This window comes from Oncorhynchus keta, chromosome 14, assembly GCF_023373465.1.
Source record: "Oncorhynchus keta strain PuntledgeMale-10-30-2019 chromosome 14, Oket_V2, whole genome shotgun sequence".
In the NCBI taxonomy this organism is placed as follows: Eukaryota; Metazoa; Chordata; class Actinopteri; order Salmoniformes; family Salmonidae; genus Oncorhynchus; species Oncorhynchus keta.
Window position 1 is genome coordinate 32,975,008 of NC_068434.1, and position 23,170 is coordinate 32,998,177.

Sequence of the window (23,170 nt, forward strand, 5' to 3'; positions counted from 1 at the left end):
CCTCCCTACAGTCCATGCCATCTCCCTACAGTCCATGCCACCTCCCTACAGTTCATGCCACCTCCCTACAGTCCATGCCACCTCCCTACAGTCCATGCCACCTCCCACCTCCCTACAGTCCATGCCTTCTCCCTACAGTCCATGCCACCTCCCTACAGTCCATGCCACCTCCCTACAGTCCATGCCACCTCCCACCTCCCTACAGTCCATGCCACCTCCCTACAGTCCATGCCATCTCCCTACAGTCCATGCCATCTCCCTACAGTCCATGCCACCTCCCTACAGTCCATGCCACCTCCCTACAGTCCATGCCACCTCCCACCTCCCTACAGTCCATGCCACCTCCCTACAGTCCATGCCACCTCCCTACAGTCCATCCCATCTCCCTACAGTCCATCCCATCTCCCTACAGTCCATCCCATCTCCCTACAGTCCATGCCACCTCCCTACAGTCCATACCACCTCCCACCTCCCTACAGTCCATGCCACCTCCATACAGTCCATGCCACCTCCCTACAGTCCATGCCACCTCCCTACAGTCCATGACACCTCCCTACAGTCCATGACACCTCCCCACAGTCCATGCCACCTCCCTACAGTCTATGCCACCTCCCTACAGTCTATGCCACCTCCCTACAGTCTATGCCACCTCCCTACAGTCCATGCCACCTCCCTACAGTCTATGCCACCTCTCTACAGTCACATGCTACCTCCCTACAGTCACATGCTACCTCCCTACAGTCCCAAGCCACCTCCCTACAGTCCCATGACACCTCCCTACAGTCACATGCTACCTCCCTACAGTCCCATGCCACCTCCCTACAGTCCCATGCCACCTCCCTACAGTCCCATGCCACCTCCCTACAGTCCCATGCCACCTCCCTACAGTCCCATGCTACCTCCCTACAGTCCCATGCTACCTCCCTACAGTCTCATGCCACCTCCCTACAGTCCCATGCCAACTCCCTACAGTCCCATGCCACCACCCTACAGTCTATGCCACCTCTCTACAGTCTATGCCACCTCTCTACATTCTATTCCAACTCCCTACAGTCTGTGCCACCTCCCTACAGGTCATGCCTACTCCCTGCAGTCCATGCCATCTCCCTGCAGTCTACGCTACCTCCCTACAGTCCCATGCCACCTCCCTACAGTCTATGCCATCTCCCTACAGTCTATGCCACCTCTCTACAGTCTATGCCACCTCTCTACATTCTATGCCAACTCCCTACAGTCTGTGCCACCTCCCTACAGTCCCATGCCACCTCCCTACAGTCCACGCTACCTCCCTACAGTCCATGCTACCTCCCTACAGTCCATGCTACCTCCCTACAGTCCATGCTACCTCCCTACAGTCCATGCCACCTCCCTACAGTCCCATGCCACCTCCCTACAGTCCACGCTACCTCCCTACAGTCCATGCTACCTCCCTACAGTCCATGCTACCTCCCTACAGTCCACGCTACCTCCCTACAGTCCACGCTACCTCCCTACAGTCCATGCTACCTCCCTACAGTCCACGCTACCTCCCTACAGTCCACGCTACCTCCCTACAGTCCATGCTACCTCCCTACAGTCCATGCTACCTCTCTACAGTCCACGCTACCTCCCTACAGTCTATGCTACCTCCCTACAGTCTATGCTACCTCCCTACAGTCCACGCTACCTCCCTACAGTCCACGCTACCTCCCTACAGTCCATGCTACCTCCCTACAGTCCACGCTACCTCCCTACAGTCCACGCTACCTCCCTACAGTCCACGCTCCTCCCTACAGTCCACAGTCCACAGTCCACGCTCCTCCCTACAGTCCACGCTACCTCCCTACAGTCCACGCTCCTCCCTACAGTCCACGCTACCTCCCTACAGTCCACGCTACCTCCCTACAGTCCACGCTACCTCCCTACAGTCCACGCTACCTCCCTACAGTCCATGCTACCTCCCTACAGTCCACGCTACCTCCCTACAGTCCACGCTACCTCCCTACAGTCCACGCTACCTCCCTACAGTCCACGCTACCTCCCTACAGTCCACGCTACCTCCCTACAGTCCACGCTACCTCCCTACAGTCCACGCTACCTCCCTACAGTCCATGCTACCTCCCTACAGTCCATGCTACCTCCCTACAGTCCACGCTACCTCCCTACAGTCCCATGCCACCTCTCTACAGTCCGAGCCACTCAACTAGATGATGACACAGGGGTCCTTCCACAAAATGGGTGCCTTTTGCGTACCTATGATATTTTTCAGTAGAAATTGTGCACCAATATGGCATTTTAAAAGCCTGTTCTATAAATTATGTGACCTTTTATATACCACATTCAATACATTTGCAAAATTCAGCAAATTCACAAGTCCCTCAATCAACCCTGTGTCATTTCTAGGAATATTTGAACCCACTTAATTCCAACATTTCACCATCATTGTAAAGCCCTAGATGCTCTGACAGTCATTTCTGAAGATTATTATTTGTTTTATGTGATTATTGATTGATCTACGTCTGTCCCACATTTTAAGATAATTCAGTCATGTGAACTAAACTCTTGTTTTAATGTGCTGAATCTATTCCTTACAAAATATATATTTTAAAAAGAAACTTTGAACCTAACATTGAATCCAATAGTCAAATCATATAGTAAAAGCATGTGAGCTGGTTCTACTCTTTTTGGTAATTTCCTGGTGTTTTGTGGTGGGAAACTGAGTGGGTATGATCATAACATGTCAATCATGTTACCCATACATTTTCATTTTCTCAATTGCCTCTCCCTGTTGCACACAACAATCTTCTATTGCCCCTGTCACAAGGGGATTTATGTCTGGCTTAAGAAATAACCCTGTTACTTTGCAGCACCTACTGTAATAGGCACTTACTATAGTCTTTTTAAAATGTTTTATATGAAAACGTGTTATTTGCTATACATTTGAACATGCACTGTTAATGACAGAATGTTACAATTCAGATGAAAGTTACACTTCTTAAAATGAAAAAGCTCTATCATGAGTGAATGAAGGGAAGTGAATGTAGGGTAAGGGAAAAGTGTAGTCTAGTTTCCTACCTCCTTAATGGTTTTCTATTCCACCCCCCCATGTAGAGCGGAGCAGTAATCTGGTTAGGGGATCAGGGCTGGGCTGGGAGGACGCTGCCTGGGATTGGGGCTGGGAGGGGGGGATGAAAGATGTTGCAGAGAGACTGTCTCTATCAGTTAACCCTGCAGTTACACACAGACAGACTGAGCCAGACGAAGGGGCAAGAAGACATGTATTCATTCTACTGAAGATGAGGTGTATGCTTGACCCGTGCTAGGCATAATCAGGACTAATAGGTAACTCTGGTCGAGAGGCTTGCATGTCTGTGTATGTGATGTGTTACAATTTAATTGAAAACATTTCCCATTTTCAGTGGTAAACTTTGGTGGCTCGTTGTGAAAGTCATGGATACGACCATTGGATTATTTTGATGTCCTTTTTGTAAGGACTTACACCAAGACAGTTGCGCTACATATGTGCACTTGTCCTTGTTTCCAGGTACTGAGACCATGTGTTGAGGTTTAGAATGTGTTTGTGAATAAGAGCACAAGACGTGTTCCTTTTTGTGTAGGCAAACAGGGGACACTTTTTCAGCCAAAGCAACCAGCATGGTATATCAGCCGGGCTTATTCAGGTTATTAGAGACACGTGGAAATAACTCTGCTAATGAGATTTGTGAAGGGAAGCTGGCAGATGCTATTCTCGCTCTAGGTTAGCATCAAGCAGGGCTGCTGCACTGTACCTCTGTCCTGGGTCTAGGCCCCACCACCTGTCCCACATAGTCTCTTTGGCCCATGGAAGTTCAAGGGTGTGTGACAATGATGGACGATGGATTTGTCTGGATTGGCTGTCGTGTCTTTGGCATCATTAAACTGAAGATGAATCTTTATCAGATGACTCTCTGTAATTATTATTACGCGATTAAACTGATTAATCATGTAACTGTAATTAACTAGGAAGTCGCGGCACCAAGGAAAATATTCAGATAACAAAGTTATAATTTTCCTCATATAACTTTTCAGATATTTTCATATCTGATCAATAGTCTTCTGATGAATGAATTCTTCTTTACCTCACGTTAGTCTCATTCCAAACGTCGTAAATTGTTGGTTATCTGCAACAGTATCATCTTCACTCATTCATCTTATACAACAATTAGATGTAAACCTCATATCTGAGATGATTAAATAAACAGCCTTATGGTAATGTGGCCGCACTGTCTCCCATGAGCTCCACAAAATTGCACCAAACGGACCAGTTCGTAGCTGGATTCTTCACCGATCTTTTATACCTTCTCCGGAACACACATGTTGTTCGGACCTCAAGTTCTGTGAGGTGGAAGAAATTCCTTTGTTCTCTTCTATGAAAACTCTACTCTCTCGCTATACTGTGGCCATGAGGAGATAATCTCCTCCAGGAATTTACGACCTCTCTCTGACCACAGCAGCCTGGTTGTAGGAGACAGGGAGAGGGGGATGGGGCGTGCTGTACCCAAAGAGGGAAATGTCATGACAAGGCATTGACATTGATCCTCATTCACATTCCTCTGTCCTCTATAGGATCGTAGGGTTGTATACACACTGATGGAACAGTCCTATTATGGAGGTCTTGCAATCAAAGCTGTGTGATAAGAGGGTTGTTTTGGATGAGTTAGTCTTTATTGGTGTTTGGTAAAGGAGCAGTCATGGGGTACACATACTGTTTGTGATCTGTGTGGGTGGTCCTCTGCTCCTCTCTGGTGGTATGTACTCAAACCTTATCATTGTTATCACCCCTATACACAACCAGTTACTTAATGACGGCTCAGGTTCAGATAGGCTTTTCGACTGGGATAATGCAGCTAAGTTAGCATTGAATCTTACAATGGGCAGAATAATAAAAATGCATCAACTCTGAAGAAAGCGAGCAAGAAGCGGGTTGGGGAGAGATGATAAATAATGGTAATTGGCCTTCGTTCTATCTCTGCGGCGACGACGGACAAGCAGTGGCACTCCAGTGGGCATGGCGATTACAGCAGAGCCCTGGGTCACGCTGGTAACGCTAGACAGGGGTTTATGGCCACGGTCCCACAGTGAATGATCAACTGTCAGTCCTGGCTACTCACTGTCATACAGCACACTAATCTCCCTATTGTCAGCACAGCCTGAACAAACACTGAGCACGGGTTACCCAACCAGCACACATGTTCCCTAGTATATGGCCCCTGTACAGGGCTTTTATGGAGGACAGGAGAAAGGGAGAGAGAGATGAGGTCTCTGACTATTTTGGAGATGATCCTGGTCTGTGGATTTTGTTAGTGGAGCCGTAAGTCAGATGCAGTGTGTTACTGCTTTATCCCTGGTGTTTTATGGCTATATGACTTAAAGCTGTGGCCTGAGATCATTTATCTCATTGTGCTGTTCTTCTCTGGAGGGGGGGCCAGGGTGAAGTCCCAGCTGAGGTTTATTGGTGTGTTCTGGATTAAGCTGCTGACTATTTTTAGACACTCTCTTGTAAATAACTGCAGTGGGGTCACAACTAGAGGTCGACCGAATATGATTTTTCAACACCGATACCGATTATTGGAGGACCAAAACAAGCCGATATCGATTAATCTGATTATTTTTATATATATTTTTGTAATAAATGACAATTACAACCATACTGAATGAACAGTGAAAGCTTATTTTAACTTAATATAATACATTTATAAAATCAATTTAGTCTCAAATAAATAATGAAACATGTTCAATTTGGTTTAAATAATGCAAAAACACAGTTTTGGAGAAGAAAGTAAAAGTGCAATATGTGCCATGTAAAAAAAAGCTAACGTTTAAGTTCCTTGCTCAGAACATGAGAACATATGAAAGCTGATGGTTCCTTTTAACATGAGTCTTCAATATTCCCATGTAAGATGTTTGAGTTTGTAATTATTATAGGAATTATAGGACTATTTCTCTCTGTACAATTTGTATTTCATATACCTTTGACTATTGGATGTTCTTATAGGCACTTTAGTATTGCCAGCCTAATCTCAGGAGTTGATAGGCTTTAAGTCATAAACAGAGCTGTGCATCCAATCATTGCTAAGAGCTGCTGTTTGAATGAATGCTTACGAGCCTGCTGCTGCCTACCACCGCTCAGTCAGACTGCTCTATCAAATATCAAATCATATACTTTTTTTTAAATTTTTTTATTTCACCTTTATTTAACCAGGTAGGCTAGTTGAGAACAAGTTCTCATTTGCAACTGCGACCTGGCCAAGATAAAGCTTAGCAGTGTGAACAGACAACACAGAGTTACACATGGAGTAAACAATTAACAAGTCAATAACACAGTAGAAAAAAAGGGGAGTCTATATACAATGTGTGCAAAAGGCATGAGGAGGTAGGCGAATAATTACAATATTGCAGAATAACACTGGAGTGATAAATGATCAGATGATCATGTACAGGTAGAGATATTGGTGTGCAAAAGAGCAGAAAAGTAAATAAATAAAAACTGTGGGGATGAGGTAGGTGAAAATGGGTGGGCTATTTACCAATAGATTATGTACAGCTGCAGCGATCGGTTAGCTGCTCAGATAGCTGATGTTTGAAGTTGGTGAGGGAGATAAAAGTCTCCAACTTTAGCGATTTTTGCAATTCATTCCAGTCACAGGCAGCAGAGTACTGGAATGAAAGGCGGCCGAATGAGGTGTTGGCTTTAGGGATGATCAGTGAGATACACCTGCTGGAGCGCGTGCTACGGATGGGTGTTGCCATCGTGACCAGTGAACTGAGATAAGGCGGAGCTTTACCTAGCATGGCCTTGTAGATGACCTGGAGCCAGTGGGTCTGGCGACGAATATGTAGCGAGGGCCAGCCGACTAGAGCATACAAGTCGCAGTGGTGGGTGGTATAAGGTGCTTTAGTGACAAAACGGATGGCACTGTGATAAACTGCATCCAGTTTGCTGAGTAGAGTGTTGGAAGCGATTTTGTAGATGACATCGCTAAAGTTGAGGATCGGTAGGATAGTCAGTTTTACTAGGGTAAGCTTGGCAGCGTGAGTGAAGGAGGCTTTGTTGCGGAATAGAAAGCCGACTCTTGATTTGATTTTCGATTGGAGATGTTTGATATGGGTCTGGAAGGAGAGTTTGCAGTCTAGCCAGACACCTAGGTACTTATAGGTGTCCACATATTCAAGGTCGGAACCATCCAGTGGGGTGATGCTAGTCGGGCATGCGGGTGCAGGCAGCGATCGGTTGAAAAGCATGCATTTGGTTTTACTAGCGTTTAAGAGCAGTTTGAGGACACGGAAGGAGTGTTGTATGGCATTGAAACTCGTTTGGAGGTTAGATAGCACAGTGTCCAATGACGGGCCGAAAGTATATAGAATGGTGTCGTCTGCGTAGAGGTGGATCAAGGAATCGCCCGCAGCAAGACCAACATCATTGATATATACAGAGAAAAGAGTCGGCCCGAGAATTGAACCCTGTGGCACCCCCATAGAGACTGCCAGAGGCCTGGACAGCATGCCCTCCGATTTGACACACTGAACTCTGTCTGAAAAGTAATTGGTGAACCAGTCAAGGCAGTCATCCAAAAAACCGAGGCTACTGAGTCTGCCGATAAGAATCTGGTGATTGACAGAGTCGAAAGCCTTGGCAAGGTCGATGAAGATGGCTGCACAGTACTGTCTTTTATCGATGGCGGTTATGATATCGTTTAGTACCTTGAGTGTGGCTGAGATGCACCCGTGACCGGCTCGGAAACCAGATTGCATAGCGGAGAAGGTACGGTGGGATTCGAGATGGTCAGTGACCTGTTTGTTGACTTGGCTTTCAAAGACCTTAGATAGGCAGGGCAGAATGGATATAGGTCTGTAACAGTTTGGGTCCAGGGTGTCTCCCCCTTTGAAGAGGGGGATGACTGCAGCAGCTTTCCAATCCTTGGGGATCTCAGACGATATGAAAGAGAGGTTGAACAGGCTGGTAATAGGGGTTGCGACAATGGCGGCGGATAGTTTCAGAAATAGAGGGTCCAGATTGTCAAGCCCAGCTGATTTATACGGGTCCAGGTTTTGCAGCTCTTTCAGAACATCTGTTATCTGGATTTGGGTAAAGGAGAACCTGGAGAGGCTTGGGCGAGGAGCTGCGGGGGGGCCGGAGCTGTTGGCCGAGGTAGGAGTAGCCAGGCGGAAGGCATGGCTAGCCATTGAGAAATGCTTGTTGAAATTTTCGATAATCATGGATTTGTCGGTGGTGACCGTGTTCCCTACCCTCAGTGCAGTGGGCAGCTGGGAGGAGGTGCTCTTGTTCTCCATGGACTTCACAGTGTCCCAGAACTTTTTGGAGTTGGAGCTACAGGATGCAAACTTTTGCCTGAAGAAGCTGGCCTTAGCTTTCCTGACTGACTGCGTGTATTGGTTCCTGACTTCCCTGAACAGTTGCATATCGCGGGGACTGTTCGATGCTATTGCAGTCCGCCACAGGATGTTTTTGTGCTGGTCGAGGGCAGTCAGGTCTGGAGTGAACCAAGGGCTGTATCTGTTCTTAGATCTGCATTTTTTGAACGGAGCATGCTTATCTAAAATGGTGAGGAAGTTACTCTTAAAGAATGACCAGGCATCCTCAACTGACGGGATGAGGTCAATGTCCTTCCAGGATACCCGGGCCAGGTCGATTAGAAAGGCCTGCTCACAGAAGTGTTTTAGGGAGCGTTTGACAGTGATGAGGGGTGGTCGTTTGACTGCGGCACTGTAGCGGATACAGGCAATGAGGCAGTGGTCGCTGAGATCCTGGTTGAAGACAGCGGAGGTGTATTTGGAGGGCCAGTTGGTCAGGATGACGTCTATGAGGGTGCCCTTGCTTACAGAGTTAGGGTTGTACCTGGTGGGTTCCTTGATGATTTGTGTGAGATTGAGGGCATCTAGCTTAGATTGTAGGACTGCCGGGGTGTTAAGCATATCCCAGTTTAGGTCACCTAACAGAACAAACTCTGAAGCTAGATGGGGGGGCGATCAATTCACAAATGGTGTCCAGGGCACAGCTGGGAGCTGAGGGGGGGTCGGTAGCAGGCAGCAACAGTGAGAGACTTATTTCTGGAGAGAGTAATTTTCAGAATTAGTAGTTCGAACTGTTTGGGTATGGACCTGGAAAGTATGACATTACTTTGCAGGCTATCTCTGCAGTAGACTGCAACTCCTCCCCCTTTGGCAGTTCTATCTTGACGGAAGATGTTTTAGTTGGGTATGGAAATCTCTGAATTTTGGTGGCCTTCCTGAGCCAGGATTCAGACACGGCAAGGACATCAGGGTTAGCAGAGTGTGCTAAAGCAGTGAGTAAAACAAACTTAGGGAGGAGGCTTCTGATGTTGACATGCATGAAACCAAGGCTTTTTCGATCACAGAAGTCAACAAATGAGGGTGCCTGGGGACATGCAGGGCCTGGGGACATGCAGGGCCTCCACATCACCCGCGGAACAGAGAAGGAGTAGTATGAGGGTGCGGCTAAAGGCTATCAAAACTGGTCGCCTAGAGCGTTGGGGACAGAGAATAAGAGGAGCAGGTTTCTGGGCATGGTAGAATATATTCAGGGCATAATGCGCAGACAGGGGTATGGTGGGGTGCGGGTACGGCGGAGGTAAGCCCAGGCACTGGGTGATGATGAGAGAAGTTTTATCTCTGGACATGCTGGTTGTGATGGGTGAGGTCACCGCATATGTGGGCGGTGGGACAAAGGAGGTATCAGGGGTATGAGGAGTGGGACTAGGGGCTCCATTGTGAACTAAAACAATGATAACTAACCTGAGCAACAGTATACAAGGCATATTGACATTTGAGAGAGACATACAGCGAGGCATACAGTAATCACAGGTGTTGAATTGGGAAAGCTAGCTAAAACAGTGGGTGAGACAACAGCTAATCAGCTAGCATAACAACAGCAGGTAAAATTGCATTGACTAGGCAACGGGGCCGACAGATAAAACAAACAAGCAGAATGGAGTACCGTGATTAATGGACAGTCCAGCATGCATCAGCTATGTAGCCAAGTGATCAGAGTCCAGGGGCAGCGGTGGATGGGGCAGGGGGGCTGGACTGGCGAGTGTTATCCAGATTTTTAAAAAACGAACAATGACTAAATAGCTTGTAGCTAGTTAGCTGGTTAGCTTCTGGAGGTTCTTGAGTGTGTTCTAAAAATTAAAAATAATAGCGATTCCGTATCACATTGGGTGAGGCAGGTTTCCGGAAGGTATAAACAAATTTTAAAAATCGGGAAGAGATAGAAAGTACATATGGGCCACTGCGATGCAGACGGTTAGCAGGCCTGTGCTAACAAGCTAACAGATTAGCAGGCCGGGGTAAACAAGGTAGTAGTTAGCGGACCTGGGTTAAACAAGCTAGCAGTTAGCATGCCGAATTAGCAAGCAAGGAGATAGCGAGGGCTAGAGAGTTAGCCTTTGGAGGAGCATGTGTTGTGCATGTGAATATACTTAATTATAATAAACAAACAGAAATACGAGCCTTTAATATGGTCAAATCCATAAACTCTCATTTCGAAAACAAAACATTTATTCTTTCAGTGAAATACGGAAGCATTACATATGTTTTTATATATATATTTATAGTTTTTACCCCTTTTTCTCCCCAATTTCGTGGTATCCAATTGTTTTAGTAGCTACTATCTTGTCTCATCGCTACAACTCCCGTACGGGCTCGGGAGAGACGAAGGTTGAAAGTCATGCGTCCTCCGATACACAACCCAACCAAGCCGCACTGCTTCTTAACACAGCGCGCATCCAACCCGGAAGCCAGCCGCACCAATGTGTCGGAGGAAACACCGTGCACCTGGCAACCTTGGGTAGCGCACACTGCGCCCGGCCCGCCACAGGAGTCGCTGGTGCGCGATGAGACAAGGACATCCCTATCGGCCAAGCCCTCCCTAACCCGGGCGACGCTAGGCCAATTGTGCATCGCCCCACGGACCTCCCGGTTACGACAGAGCCTGGGCGCGAACCCAGAGTCTCTGATGGCACAGCTGGCGCTGCAGTACAGCGCCCTTAACCACTGCGTCACCCGGGAGGCCCAGCGTTACATATTTTATCAAACGGGTGGCAGCCCAAAGTCTAAATATTACTGTTACATTGCACAACCTTATGTCATAATTATGTAAAATTCTGTCAAATTAATTACGGTCTTTGTTAGGAATAAATGGCCTTTCAACAGTTCACAATGAGCTAGGTAGCCCAAACTGCAAGAGAAGTGATACAATTTCCCTAGTTAATATTGCCTGCTAACATGAATTTATTTTTTTAACTACATAACAGGTTTAAAAAATATACTTGTGTACTGATTTTAAGAAAGGTATTGATGTTTATGGTTAGGTACATTATTGCAACGATTGTGCTTTTTTCGCGAATGCGCTTTTGTTAAATCATCAAGTTGAAGTAGGCTGTGATTCAATGATAAATTAACAGGCACCGCATTGATTATATGCAACGCAGGACAAGCTAGTTAACCTAGTAATATCATCAACCATGTGTAGTTAACTAGTGATTATGTGAAGATTGATTGTTTTTATAAAATAAGTTTAATGCTAGCTAGCAACTTACCTTGGCTCCTTGCAGCCACAAGGTCCTTTTGATGCTGCACTCGCGTAACAGGTGGTCAGCCTGCCACACAGTCTCCTCGTGGATTGCAATTTAGTCGGCGTCCAAAAAGGCTGATTACCGATTGTTATGAAAACTTGAAATAAGCCATTTTGATTAATAGGTCGACCTCCAGTCACAACGATCGAAGACATTGTCACTTCTCTGATTTACACAGGTGTGCCTTAGGGCATGAATACAGTCCCTTGCTTATTATACAGATACATAACATTCAGAGATATAGAGAACATTCACATGCACAACACATGCTCTCTCTGTCTCTATTTATCCCTCTGCCTCTTTCTCGCTCTCCCTCTCCAACACACATGCTCACATATGCACAAACAAAACAGACTGTGTTTTGACAGACACACACACGCACACACACACACACACACAAACACAAACCTTGTTGCGGTGTTCAGATGTGCGTGTGCGTGCGTCTGCGTGTGTGTGTGCGCCTGACTAAAGTGATGTCCTTGATAGGGTCTGACCCACTTCTCCTGGCCTGCCTGGCCACAGTCTCCCTGGCCTGCCTGGCCACAGTCTCCCTGGCCTGCCTGGCCACAGTCTCCCTGGCCTGCCTGGCCACAGTCTCCCTGGCCTGCCTGGCCACAGTCTCCCTGGCCTGCCTGGCCACAGTCTCCCTGGCCTGCTCCCCGTTCCTGGAAGCTGTTCTGCTGTCCTCTAAATCCCAGGATCAGCAGTTCAGTTACACACTCAATAACAATATTAAGGAATGCCTAGGGGTTTGATTAAATCACCAGGGTTGGGGAAGTTCCATTTAAATTACAGTCAATTCAGGAAGTACAATGATATTCCATTTCCAATTCTCATCAATGCTTTTCAATTAGGAACATTTTGAATTAGAATAAGAATTGTGTTTACTTTCTGAATTGAAACGTAACTGAACCCAACCCTGGAAACCACCATGCCAAATAACTACAAAAATGCTGGTTTTCAGTGAACACAGTTTTAGCTATATTGCTTAAGCACCATTTAGGTGTGTGTATCAGAGATTAAGAACAACATTACGTGCTAAGAGGGCTTGCTTGTGTTGCGCTAGCCTTGTTCACCTGATATCACTGTAGATCACTGTAGTTTGAGTTCAGATTATTTGATTCATGCATACCTATCGTGCTGTAATTTTCTAAAATTGGAATGGTTATAACCATTCCATACATACACACAAATGCATGCTGGAGGCACACATTCATATGTTGAACACAGACTGTTCAACACTCTCTCAAAGCATTCAACTTGACACACAAAGCACTTGAAGAATGCACACGTTACAGCAGCTGGTCAGACCACTGTGATATTATTTTCTATCAGCAAGTTCCAAAGCAAGCACACGGCCGTGAGCAGCTGGCATTTAACAAGAGCCTTCCCTACGGCCAGGGTCAACCAGAACCAGGTTCAGGTTGTCTATAGCCCACCACATTGACCACCCTCTGTCTCTCTCTCACAGCTCGGTGTGCTTCTTAGGTTCTCCTAACCCTTGGTGACCTGTCCTCTGACCTGACACATGCAGCTCAACTGACTCATAATGTCAAGCCTGAGAGGCTGCTGTCAAACACTTTGAGTAAAATTCTGTCGGCCCTCTCAGTCGGCCAGACACAGACACAGCCCCATCCAAACCCCAGTCGCCTGCCAATCGAGGTGTGAAGGACAAGGGTTCTAAATAAATGGGGAGTTGAGGGGGGTTATGAATTGTTGTCACACGTATTTCCCCTCCGGCCCCCCACCAGACACCCAGGCCCTGACTGACTCAGTGGAATAATAGATGGGGCTAGTGATAAATAAATACACATGTCTATGGCACCTGAGGGAAACAAAGGGGTGGGGGCCTCTGCTGCCATGGAAACGGGATTCTGTGAATGCTCATTGGCTGTCTGGGATTTGTAGGGGGTATAAAGAACTAGAGTTGTTTTGGAGGGTCTCTATAAACAGGCAGACAGAGAGATACTGTCCTCTTCTCCCAGGGGATACGTACTGAAAACTCAACCAACATTGCTCTTGGATTGTTTAACTCTTAGAGCTCGATTTGGTTCCTAGCGCTTAGTTGAAAGAGAGGGACTTTGCATCTCATTGTAATGAGATACGACCTTCGGTGTGACTTTTGATATTGAGAGCAGTTACCCACCATGCCTGGAGTGAACCTGGACTTCCTGTCGGCCTCAGAGGCTCCACAGCCCCTGGCGGGCAATCCAGACAGCCTGTGTGCGGAGTCTGGTTTGGAGGAGGTGATTGGTGACCTGCTAGCCCAAGATCAGGCTGAGGAGGAGGAGAGTGATGGTGGTGAGTGTGGGCTGGAGCTGACACTGCGCTGTGCCGTGGGGGAGATCCACAGTGACCTGCAGGCCTTTGGGAAGCGGGTGGATGCACGGCTCGAGGAGGCTGCAGCACGTGTGGCTCCTCTGTCTACAGCTTTGGCAGTTCTGCAGGAGGAGAACTTGAGGCTGCGTATCCAGCAGGAGAGGCTGGCCCGCCAGGTGGAGGCTCTGTGTCAGACCCTGGGCCTGCCTGAACCACCACCTTACACAGCCTTCGTCCCGGAGCCAACACCCAGGACTCCCAATGACCTCCAACTTCCATCCAGCACACCCCTCAGCCCTAAAACACCCGATGGACAAGATTGTGAACCTGATGCCACACCAGTCCCACACTGTCCCACCTTTGCCACACGTCGTTCTTCTTCCACTTCCTCACTGATAGGACTAGGAGGCATCTCTCACAGCAACAGCATGGTATGCCTCTCTCTCTCTATGCCTGTATGGATCCCCTCCTGACAAAATATTTAGAATCAGTTCCAGCCTCTTATTCTTTACTGACACTCTCTTCCCTATCCCTCTTTGATGCTTAGATTTTCCTCTAATCTTGGATGACAAGTTTTCGCATCTATAATAAGCATCTGATCAGTCTAGGTTAGTTTATGGTTTTAGTGTTCAGCTTGACAGCAGATTAGAGCACATTGTCAGTACAGATGTCTGGTTACATCTCCGGGTTAGGGGTATCATTGTGAAGAAGGGGATTTAACCGTAACCAATCATCTCGCCAGCTTTGTCTGCTTGCCTTTAGCCCCTCCTTCCTTTAGCCCCTCCTTCATGCCTGTAGCCCCTCCTTCTCTCCTGCTGTCTTTTTCCACCCTCTACTTATGAGGACAGTTCCAACATGATCTCTATCATCCCACATCATACCCTCCCATCCACATCATCCCCTCCCATCCACAAAGCATGACCTTCTCTCTCTTCTCTCACTGTTTCGTGCCAGCCCCTCTCTCATTGTCTGTGAGTGTGTGACACTTGTGAGTGTGTGACACCTGCGTTTTTAATATGCATTAATCCTATTGGGTGGATGTTGGGGTTTGTGGAGGTACCCTCACTGCCCTGAGTGTTTGTGCAGGTGTTCTTCTTTGTTTCCGTGTTCTGTCAGGGGACACACATCCTGTGGTGGGAAGAAGTATCCTGTTTGCTGTCATTTAATCTTCTGAGTAACCGCCTGGTCATGATGAAAGCCTCTGGTCTACTGCCCAAGCACTGGGCTCCTAAGATCTCTGCGGAACTCTCCTCCTAAAATAGGTCCCTAACATTGTGTTGGATTTGGTCTACCCTTCAGCCTTTTAGGAACTCCTCACCTCTCTTTGACATTACGATTTGATTTGGGATATCCTGGTCAGATACTGAACCATACCCTTCTCTGTGGCCAACTGATGGTTCACAGCCTGGGTGCTCTCTCTGATTACATCTCAGGTATGTGACACACCAATGGCACTCCATCAGACCCCCCCCTTGGACCTGATGTGCTCCTCAGCCTTCTAGAGGCAGTCAGACTGCTCTTGAACCCTGCAGCCTGCTGTAGTCCAGGTCAAGAAGGTCAGCTCTGCTCCTGTTTTGACTGGGGTAAAGGGAACCCAGCCAAGAGCTGACAATGTAGAGGCTCTCTCTCTCTGTCCTATGTTATTTACCTTCAAATTACTCTGATGGTATTAGTCTGGTATTATGTACATATTCTTATTCATTCCTTTACATTTCTGTGTATAAGTAGTTGGGAAATTGTTAGATTACTTGTTAGATATTACTGCATGGTCGGAACTAGAAGCACAAGCATTTCGCTACACTCACATTAACATCTGCTAACCATGTGTATGTGACAAATAAAATGTCATTTGATTTTGATTTGAACACCGGTACCACTAACACTGACACAGAGGCTATGAAACCTGTTGACCTCTCTGCTCTGTTGGTTGGGAAATCATACTGTATGTTGCTGTAGATTGGTGTGTGTGAAAGTTTGCCAAGTTATGGTCCTTCTGTGGCTCAGTTGGTAGAGCATGGCGCTTGTAACGCCAGGGTAGTGGGTTCGATTCCCGGGACCACCCATACGTAGAATGTATGCACACATGACTGTAAGTCGCTTTGGATAAAAGCGTCAGCTAAATGGCATATATTATATTATATTATATAAGTCTGTTATTCCTAATAATGTAATGTATTCTGAGCTGCTCTGGGTGACAGAGCATCCTGGCTCTATAGTGTATGTTTATTGTTGTATGTTGATGACATTTTGAGGGATATTGAAGGGAATTGATGTGGTATTATTCAGCTGGACAGGGTCCTTAGCCCAGTAATGCTCCCAGACCAGCTGTTCCTGTCCGTCAGGCCTCTCCCACCCAGAGGGAAGCTGTTCTCCTTTAGTTCAGTCATGTCACAGACTGACAGATGACTGGCATGCATGGAAGCTGATCTTACCCGACCCCTACGCTTCACAATGCCGTACTATATAGATCCACCTCTGCCTCAACACCTCTTACATAACGAGTCCCGTAGGTCTAGAGTGTACGGACACTCTCAATGGTGTAGTGTTAGACTCAACCGGACACCCTTAGCACAATGTCCACTCTCATGCCCATGAAAGAAGACAAAAAAGCCTGTCTCTTTCCAATCATCAATGAATTAGAGATGCGGTTCTCTTTTCCCAGCTCTTATATAACCCAGTACTAAAAGTGTACGGACACGTCACACAATGACATAGTGTTAGGCACACCAGCCACTCTTAACCTATGTCCACTCTCACAGAAGAAAATAACCCCATCTCTTGCCCTAGGGTACTATAACTGGAACCCTATTCACTAATTAATTATATAACAAGACATTTAAAGTGGATCTGTCCTCTCCCTCACCCCTCTCCCTCACTCCCTCACCCCTAACCCCACAATGTCCAAGCATCTGTTCCAGTGAGGCCCTGTTTGTTTTGGTGTTTTTATGCAGGGCTGTGTCCAATAACATTCCACTGCGGTCAAGTGGCTCTCACTCTGACCTGTCCCATGGGTCAGACCCCTGAATCTCAGTCCAGACCTCCAGAACCAGAGGCCACCCTGGATCACACAGCTCTGTCTGCACTGGGGCTGGGGGGCACCCTCTCCCTGGCTGGTCTCTCTGGGAGGAGAGGGGATGGGGGGGCTGATGGGGTCAGTGCCAGCAGTCTGGGGCTAAATCTGGACCTGGACATCTACAACAAAGGCATTAAAGTCTAGCAGACCAGCCCAGCCCAGCCTCTATAGTCTGCAAAAGGCATGTGGCACCATATGAAAATCTATTTAAGAGGTGTTATCTATAGGCTTCATGGCCTCTTAAAAGAAATGGTTACAAAGCCAGTGGTGTCTCAATGGAAGACTGTGCTGCGTTTATGTCCATGTCTCATCTCCTTTATTCGTCTATCAGCAGTGGGAGCACACAAAAAGCCTACATCTCTCCTGTCTGTAACAGCACTGACTGAGGTGCACCATCTGCTCCTGGACCATGTACTTGTGCTTTTACAGTACTGTAGTGTGTATACTACTATAGGAGTTAAGCTGGATTCAATCCTACACAGTTTACATTATTGCACCTCTACAGGCCCATAGCCAAAGTAGTGCTTTACTCCTGTCACATGACATGAGCCCTCTGTTCCTCATCATACTGCTTAGACAGACTGAGAGGGCCAATGATGAGTGAGCTAACTGTTGCTTGGCAGGGACGTCGAACCGCTGTATCTCTCTGTTTGTAAAACCTTGGGATTAATAATAATTAGGCAAAGACTCAGTTTATGCAAAAGGCTCGTACAATTTATTCACGAGAACGTTCTAAAGTCAAGAATGCAAACACAGTCTTTATAACACACACACAAACAAGTTCAAATCTTAAGCCACGCCTTGCTCAGACAGTCTGTGTTTTTCCACTACACAGATACATTGTTTGTTTAATCTGCAACATGCTTCATAATCTTCTGCAAACCTAACAGTTTCTCCCATCCACGGGTGGAGACAGAATGTCCTGTAAGGAACACAGTAGTACAACTTGTCTGTCGATAGCTCCTCTTTTGTTTCACACTTGCACCCTGCTTACATACTAAAAAGGAGCAAAAGGTCCTTGTTCTAATTCTGACGAAAACTACATACATTATCAGATTATAGTTTCTAAAGATTTCATACAATTATATGGTTTCAGGGTGGAATATTTGAATCATTACCTTTAATAAAAACAGCATGGGGATGAGGTAGGTAGATTGGGTGGGCTATTTACAGATGGACTATGTACAGCTGCAGCGATCAGTTAGCTGCTCAGATAGTTGATGTTTAAAGTTGGTGAGGGAAATAAAAGTCTCCAGCTTCAGCGATTTTTGCAATTCGTTCCAGTCACTGGCAGCAGAGAACTGGAAGGAAAGGCAGCCAAATGAGGTGTTGGCTTTGGGGATGATCAGTGAGATATACCTGCTGGAACGTGTGCTACGGGTGGGTGTTGTTATCGTGACCAGTGAACTGAGATAAGGTGGAGCTTTACCTAGCATAGACTTATAGATGAGCTGGAGCCAGTGGGTCTGGCGATGAATATGTAGCGAGGGCCAGTCGACTAAAGCATACAGGTCGCAGTGGTGGGTGGTATAAGGTGATTTGGTAACAAAACGGATGGCACTATGATAGACTGCATCCAGTTTGCTGAGTAGAGTATTGGCAGCTATTTTGTAGATGACATCGCCGAAGTCGAGGATCGGCAGGATAGTCAGTTTTACTAGGGTAAGTATGGCGGCGTGAGTGAAGGAGGCTTTGTTTTGAAATAGAAAGCCGATTAGAAAGCCGATAGACGATAGGGGACCTTCAATGCTGCGGAAATGTTTTGGTACCCTTCCGCAGATCTGTGCCTCGCCTCAATCCCGTTTCTGAGCTCTACTGACAATTCCTGTGACCTCATGGCTTGGTTTTTGCTCTGACATGCACTGTCAAATGTGGGACCTTATATAGACAGGTGTGTGCCTTACCAAATCATGTCCAATGAATTACATTTTCCACAGGTGGACTCCAATGAAGTTGTAGGAGCATCTCAAGGATGATCAATGGAAACAGGATGCATCTGAGCTCAATTTCAAGTCTCATAGCAACGGGTCTAAAAACTTATGTAAATAAGGTTTTTCTGTTTTTTTTTGGTTTTAATACATTTACAAAAAATCTAATGGCTTTGTCATTATGGGGTATTGCGTGTAGATTGCTGAGGTTTTAAAAAATATATAATAATTTTACATTAAGTCTGTAATGTAACAAAATGTAGCTAAAGTTAAGGTGTCTGAATACTTTCCAAAGGCACTAGTGTGCGTGTGTGCGTGTGCGTGTGTGTGTGTGTGTGTGTGTGTGTGTGTGTGTGTGTGTGTGTGTGTGTGTGTGTGTGTGTGTGTGTGTGTGTGTGTGTGTGTGTGTGTGTGTGTGTGTGTGTGTGTGTGTGTGTGTGTGTGTGTGTGTGTGTGTGTGTGTGTGTGTGTGTGTGTGTGTGTACGCTATCGTTCAAAAGTTTGGGGTCACTTAGAAATGTCCTTGTTTTTGAAAGAAGAGCACATTTTTTGTAAATTAAAATAACATAAAATTGATCAGAAATACAGGGTAGACATTGTTAATGTTGAAAATGACTATTGTTGCTGGAAATGGCTGGTTTTTAATGGAATATCTACATAGTCATACAGAGGTCCATTATCAGCAACCATCACTCCTGTGTTCCAATGGCATGTTGTGTTAGCTAATCCAAGTTTATCATTTTATAAGGCTAATTGATCATTAGAAAACCCCTTTGCAATTATGTTAGCACAGCTGGAAACTGTTGTTCTGATTTAAAGAGGCAATAAAACTGGCCTTTAGACTAATTGAGTATCTGGAGCATCAGCATTTGTGCGTTCGATTACAGGCTCAAAATGGCGGGAAACAAATAACTATCTTCTGAAACTCGTCCGTCTATTATTTTTCTGAGAAATGAAGGCTATTCCATGCAAGAAATTGCCAAGAAACTTAAGATCTCGTACAACGCTGTGTACCTTCACAGAACAGCACAAACTGTAACCAGAATAGAAAGAGGAGTGGGAGGCACAACTGAGCAAGAGGACAAGTACATTAGAGTGTCTAGTTTGAGAAACGGATGACTCACAAGTCCTCAAATGTCCTTCTTTTTTTTGTTGCAAGTAAAAAACACCAGCAAATCAGCTTCAAGTGATTTTAATTTTGTAAATCTGTTCCCAAGTATTACCCACGCATAGAGACACGTGATCAAATACAAATGTAAACAAGGTTTGAAATGGTTTTGTTTTAGTCAAATATTATCTGTTTGGCCTTCTTGCGGTCAATTTGCAGCCTACAACTTATTTATAATTATGTTCCGGCCCCACGACCATCCACTCCAGTACAAATCATCCCGCAGCTGAGTCTAGTTGATTCTTGGAGTACATGCTCCCCCTCCCACCTCCAAACGTTCCAGGAAGTTTTCCTGAAATCCTCCAGTGCTCATTCCACCCTAAATGTCAGCAAACTGCTGTAAACACAGCTGTAGGGGTTGACGGATCAGAAGCCTCCCTTTTCTGTCCCTCCCCTGGCCTTGTGTGTTCTGGTCCCATGGTTTCTCACCAGCTGGAAAATGGTATTTGAGTATGATCGACCACCTTTTGTATCTGTTTATGTCTGTGCTGAAATTAACATTGACCCTCAGCTGAGGATAAAAAATTGTTCGCACTCACAGTCTAAAATGGATACCAATCCTGATTTAAAAAGCTGTATAACATGAAAATCATGCCCTCTCTCTCTCTCTCTCTCTCTGTCTGTGTAGATGGAGACAGAGCCTGTGATGGCCTCAGAGCCAGTGTTTGCAGTGGAGCCCTCGGTGCAGGTGGCATGCTGTCAGGCCCCGGCTACTGTACCCAACGGCTCTTCTGCCGCTCGGGCCAAAGTCGAAGAACGCTCCGGAAAACTGACTGCAGAACAGCTGGCCGCCATCAACGATGAGGAGCTCCTGGATAAAATGGTACTTCCCACTCCCATATCACACATGCTTACAGTCCTCAAATCCCCAAACGTAAATGTGTTGCAATGTGGTGTTGTTGTTTTTGTGTATTAGTGAAGAGTTTAATCTGATCTGCTGAGAGAACTTATATTTGGAAAGGTCATATCTTTACATTTCAGTGTGTGTCTGTGTGTCTGTGTGTCTGTGTGTGTACACTACACTCTGTGTGAGTGTGCTGTGTGTATTTGTAGCTATATGACTGAGTTTGTCTGAAGACCTACCACTCTCATTCCTTCTGTCTGTCCTGTTCTTTCCGACAGCTGGATGAGTCCAAGGACTTTGAGGAGAGGAAGATGATCCGACAAGCCATGAGAGATCTGCGTAAGAGGAAGAGAGGTGAGAGAGACCACAGCCAGACTAACCAACCTCGTGTCCTTTCCCTCTCTCCAACCTCTAACACCTTTCAATGTTTCACTCTCTGTACTTACTTGACCACTCTATACCTCAACCTCATTTCTTTATTTACCTCCTTTTTTTCTCTTCCTTATCCATCTCTTTGTTATTTTCCCCCTCTGGTTTCATATTTGTAGCTGTTGTCTTTTCTCCATCACTGTCTTGTTTTAATTATGATATTAACTGCTGGGTCTTTCTGCTGGTAGTTTGACCTTCATCAAATCTAGTCTGCATTATGTACCTGCCTCATCTCTCGCCATTTTCCATCCTTATTTTCTGATCTTATTTTCACGTTCTGCCATCCTGCTCTCAGAAGCCGTACTGGGATGTACACAGGAGGAAATAGGTAGGAACATCCTGTGTGTTTGCGGACTATGTTAATACAGTATATGCATCCATGTTAGTCATTTATCAATGTCCCACTTGGCTGTATCCCCTCATTGTCAACCATACTGTCCCACCAGTGCTGTTTGGAGCTTGTCATTTGAGTTTTCTCAATGACACACATTGATCATGAACTGACCAGCAGCAACCATGAACATGCTAAACCTGTATGGTGGACATTGAGGGAACGCATGAGTCTTTATGTTTTCTGGAGATGTTGGAGTGACTACCCAGCACTCACCACAGTGCCATATGTGATCTATCAGGGGGATAAGGGACTTTATGATTCACTCACTGTCTCAGGGCAAACACACCTCATGTTGTTCCACATATGGATGGCTGGGTTCAAAGTGCTAACTGTTTGTTGAGACTCCAGACAGGACTCGGAACTCTGTATCAGAGAAGTTTCCATGGGCTTAGTAACTAGCCACCCAGTTCATCCCTGTATTACCCTTAACCCTAGCCAATCTGTTGAAACAGTAAGTGAGAGGCCGGAGGTATTTAGTTCCATTATAATGAGCGCTTAACTGTGTCTCTGGGGATTAGGAAGGTATATGGACAGGTAAGACTGCTAGAGCTCCCAGGCATCGGGTAACAGTAGTGTTGGACAGCGTTCAGTAGCCTTTCTATGCCAGTGTCTCACTGGTCACTGGACGTTCAGGGTCTCTGTTTGCACTCTTTGATGTTTGTTCAGCACATGCCCCACCACAGCACGGCCTGGGGTTGGTTGTGTTTGTCTTTCACCTGTGGGTGGCTGTTTGTGTTCCAAGGCATTTGATGGTGCTTTGGAAAGAGTCTTGAAATGTACCTCCGCAAACATTCAACCCATGTTTAGTTTGGCTTTGTAGCAGATGAGATGCTGTCAACTTGTTGAGTGCCTCTTCTCCCTCTTTTTCCACTGACCTTTTCCTCTTGCCATCCCTCCTCTCCTCTATCTCAGACCAGAGAGAGAAGGAGAGAGAGGTTCGTCTTGTGGAGCTTCGGCAGCAGAGAGAAGAGCGCGCTCAGAAGGGTCGTACGGGAGGAGGAGGAGCTGAAGAGGTCGTGATGAGGAAGGTGGAGAAGTCAGCTGATGGCTCCACCCTCAGCCAAGTCACCAAGACAAACCACTTCGCCCAGTCTGGTAGGCCAATCACACACCATGTCTTAGGCTGACAACATGGCTGTTACATTTGGGCAGAACACTAGCTCCTGCATGATCTTCCCAGGTCAGTTGAAATGGTTCTAATGTACGTGTTTGTGTGTCTAGGTGATGGCAGCAGGACAGCTCACAGCACCACCATGGAGGCCAGTTATGTGAAGAAAACAGACAGTGAGTCATCAATGCATCTTCCTCCTCATTTAAATCATCATTTGATTGCTATCTGTTCTCATCCATATATGGTGTTGTGTGATCTCATCACCACCACC

General features: G+C 46.3%; 1 protein-coding gene across 5 annotated transcripts in view; it reads left to right on the top strand.

The window, feature by feature from the left end:
• Positions 1-23,170, top strand: part of LOC118393245 (smoothelin-like) — a 56,104-nt gene that overhangs the window by 24,210 nt on the left and 8,724 nt on the right. For 4 of the 5 annotated variants that reach the window (XM_035785739.2, XM_035785734.2, XM_035785735.2 and 1 more), the window contains exons 7-11: positions 20,750-20,944; positions 21,244-21,319; positions 21,690-21,722; positions 22,701-22,883; positions 23,010-23,072. In XM_035785739.2, the coding sequence (XP_035641632.1) occupies positions 20,750-20,944; positions 21,244-21,319; positions 21,690-21,722; positions 22,701-22,883; positions 23,010-23,072 (550 nt within the window). The remainder of the gene's footprint in view (positions 1-20,749; positions 20,945-21,243; positions 21,320-21,689; positions 21,723-22,700; positions 22,884-23,009; positions 23,073-23,170) is intronic. The other variant, XM_035785737.2, reaches the window with a different exon arrangement.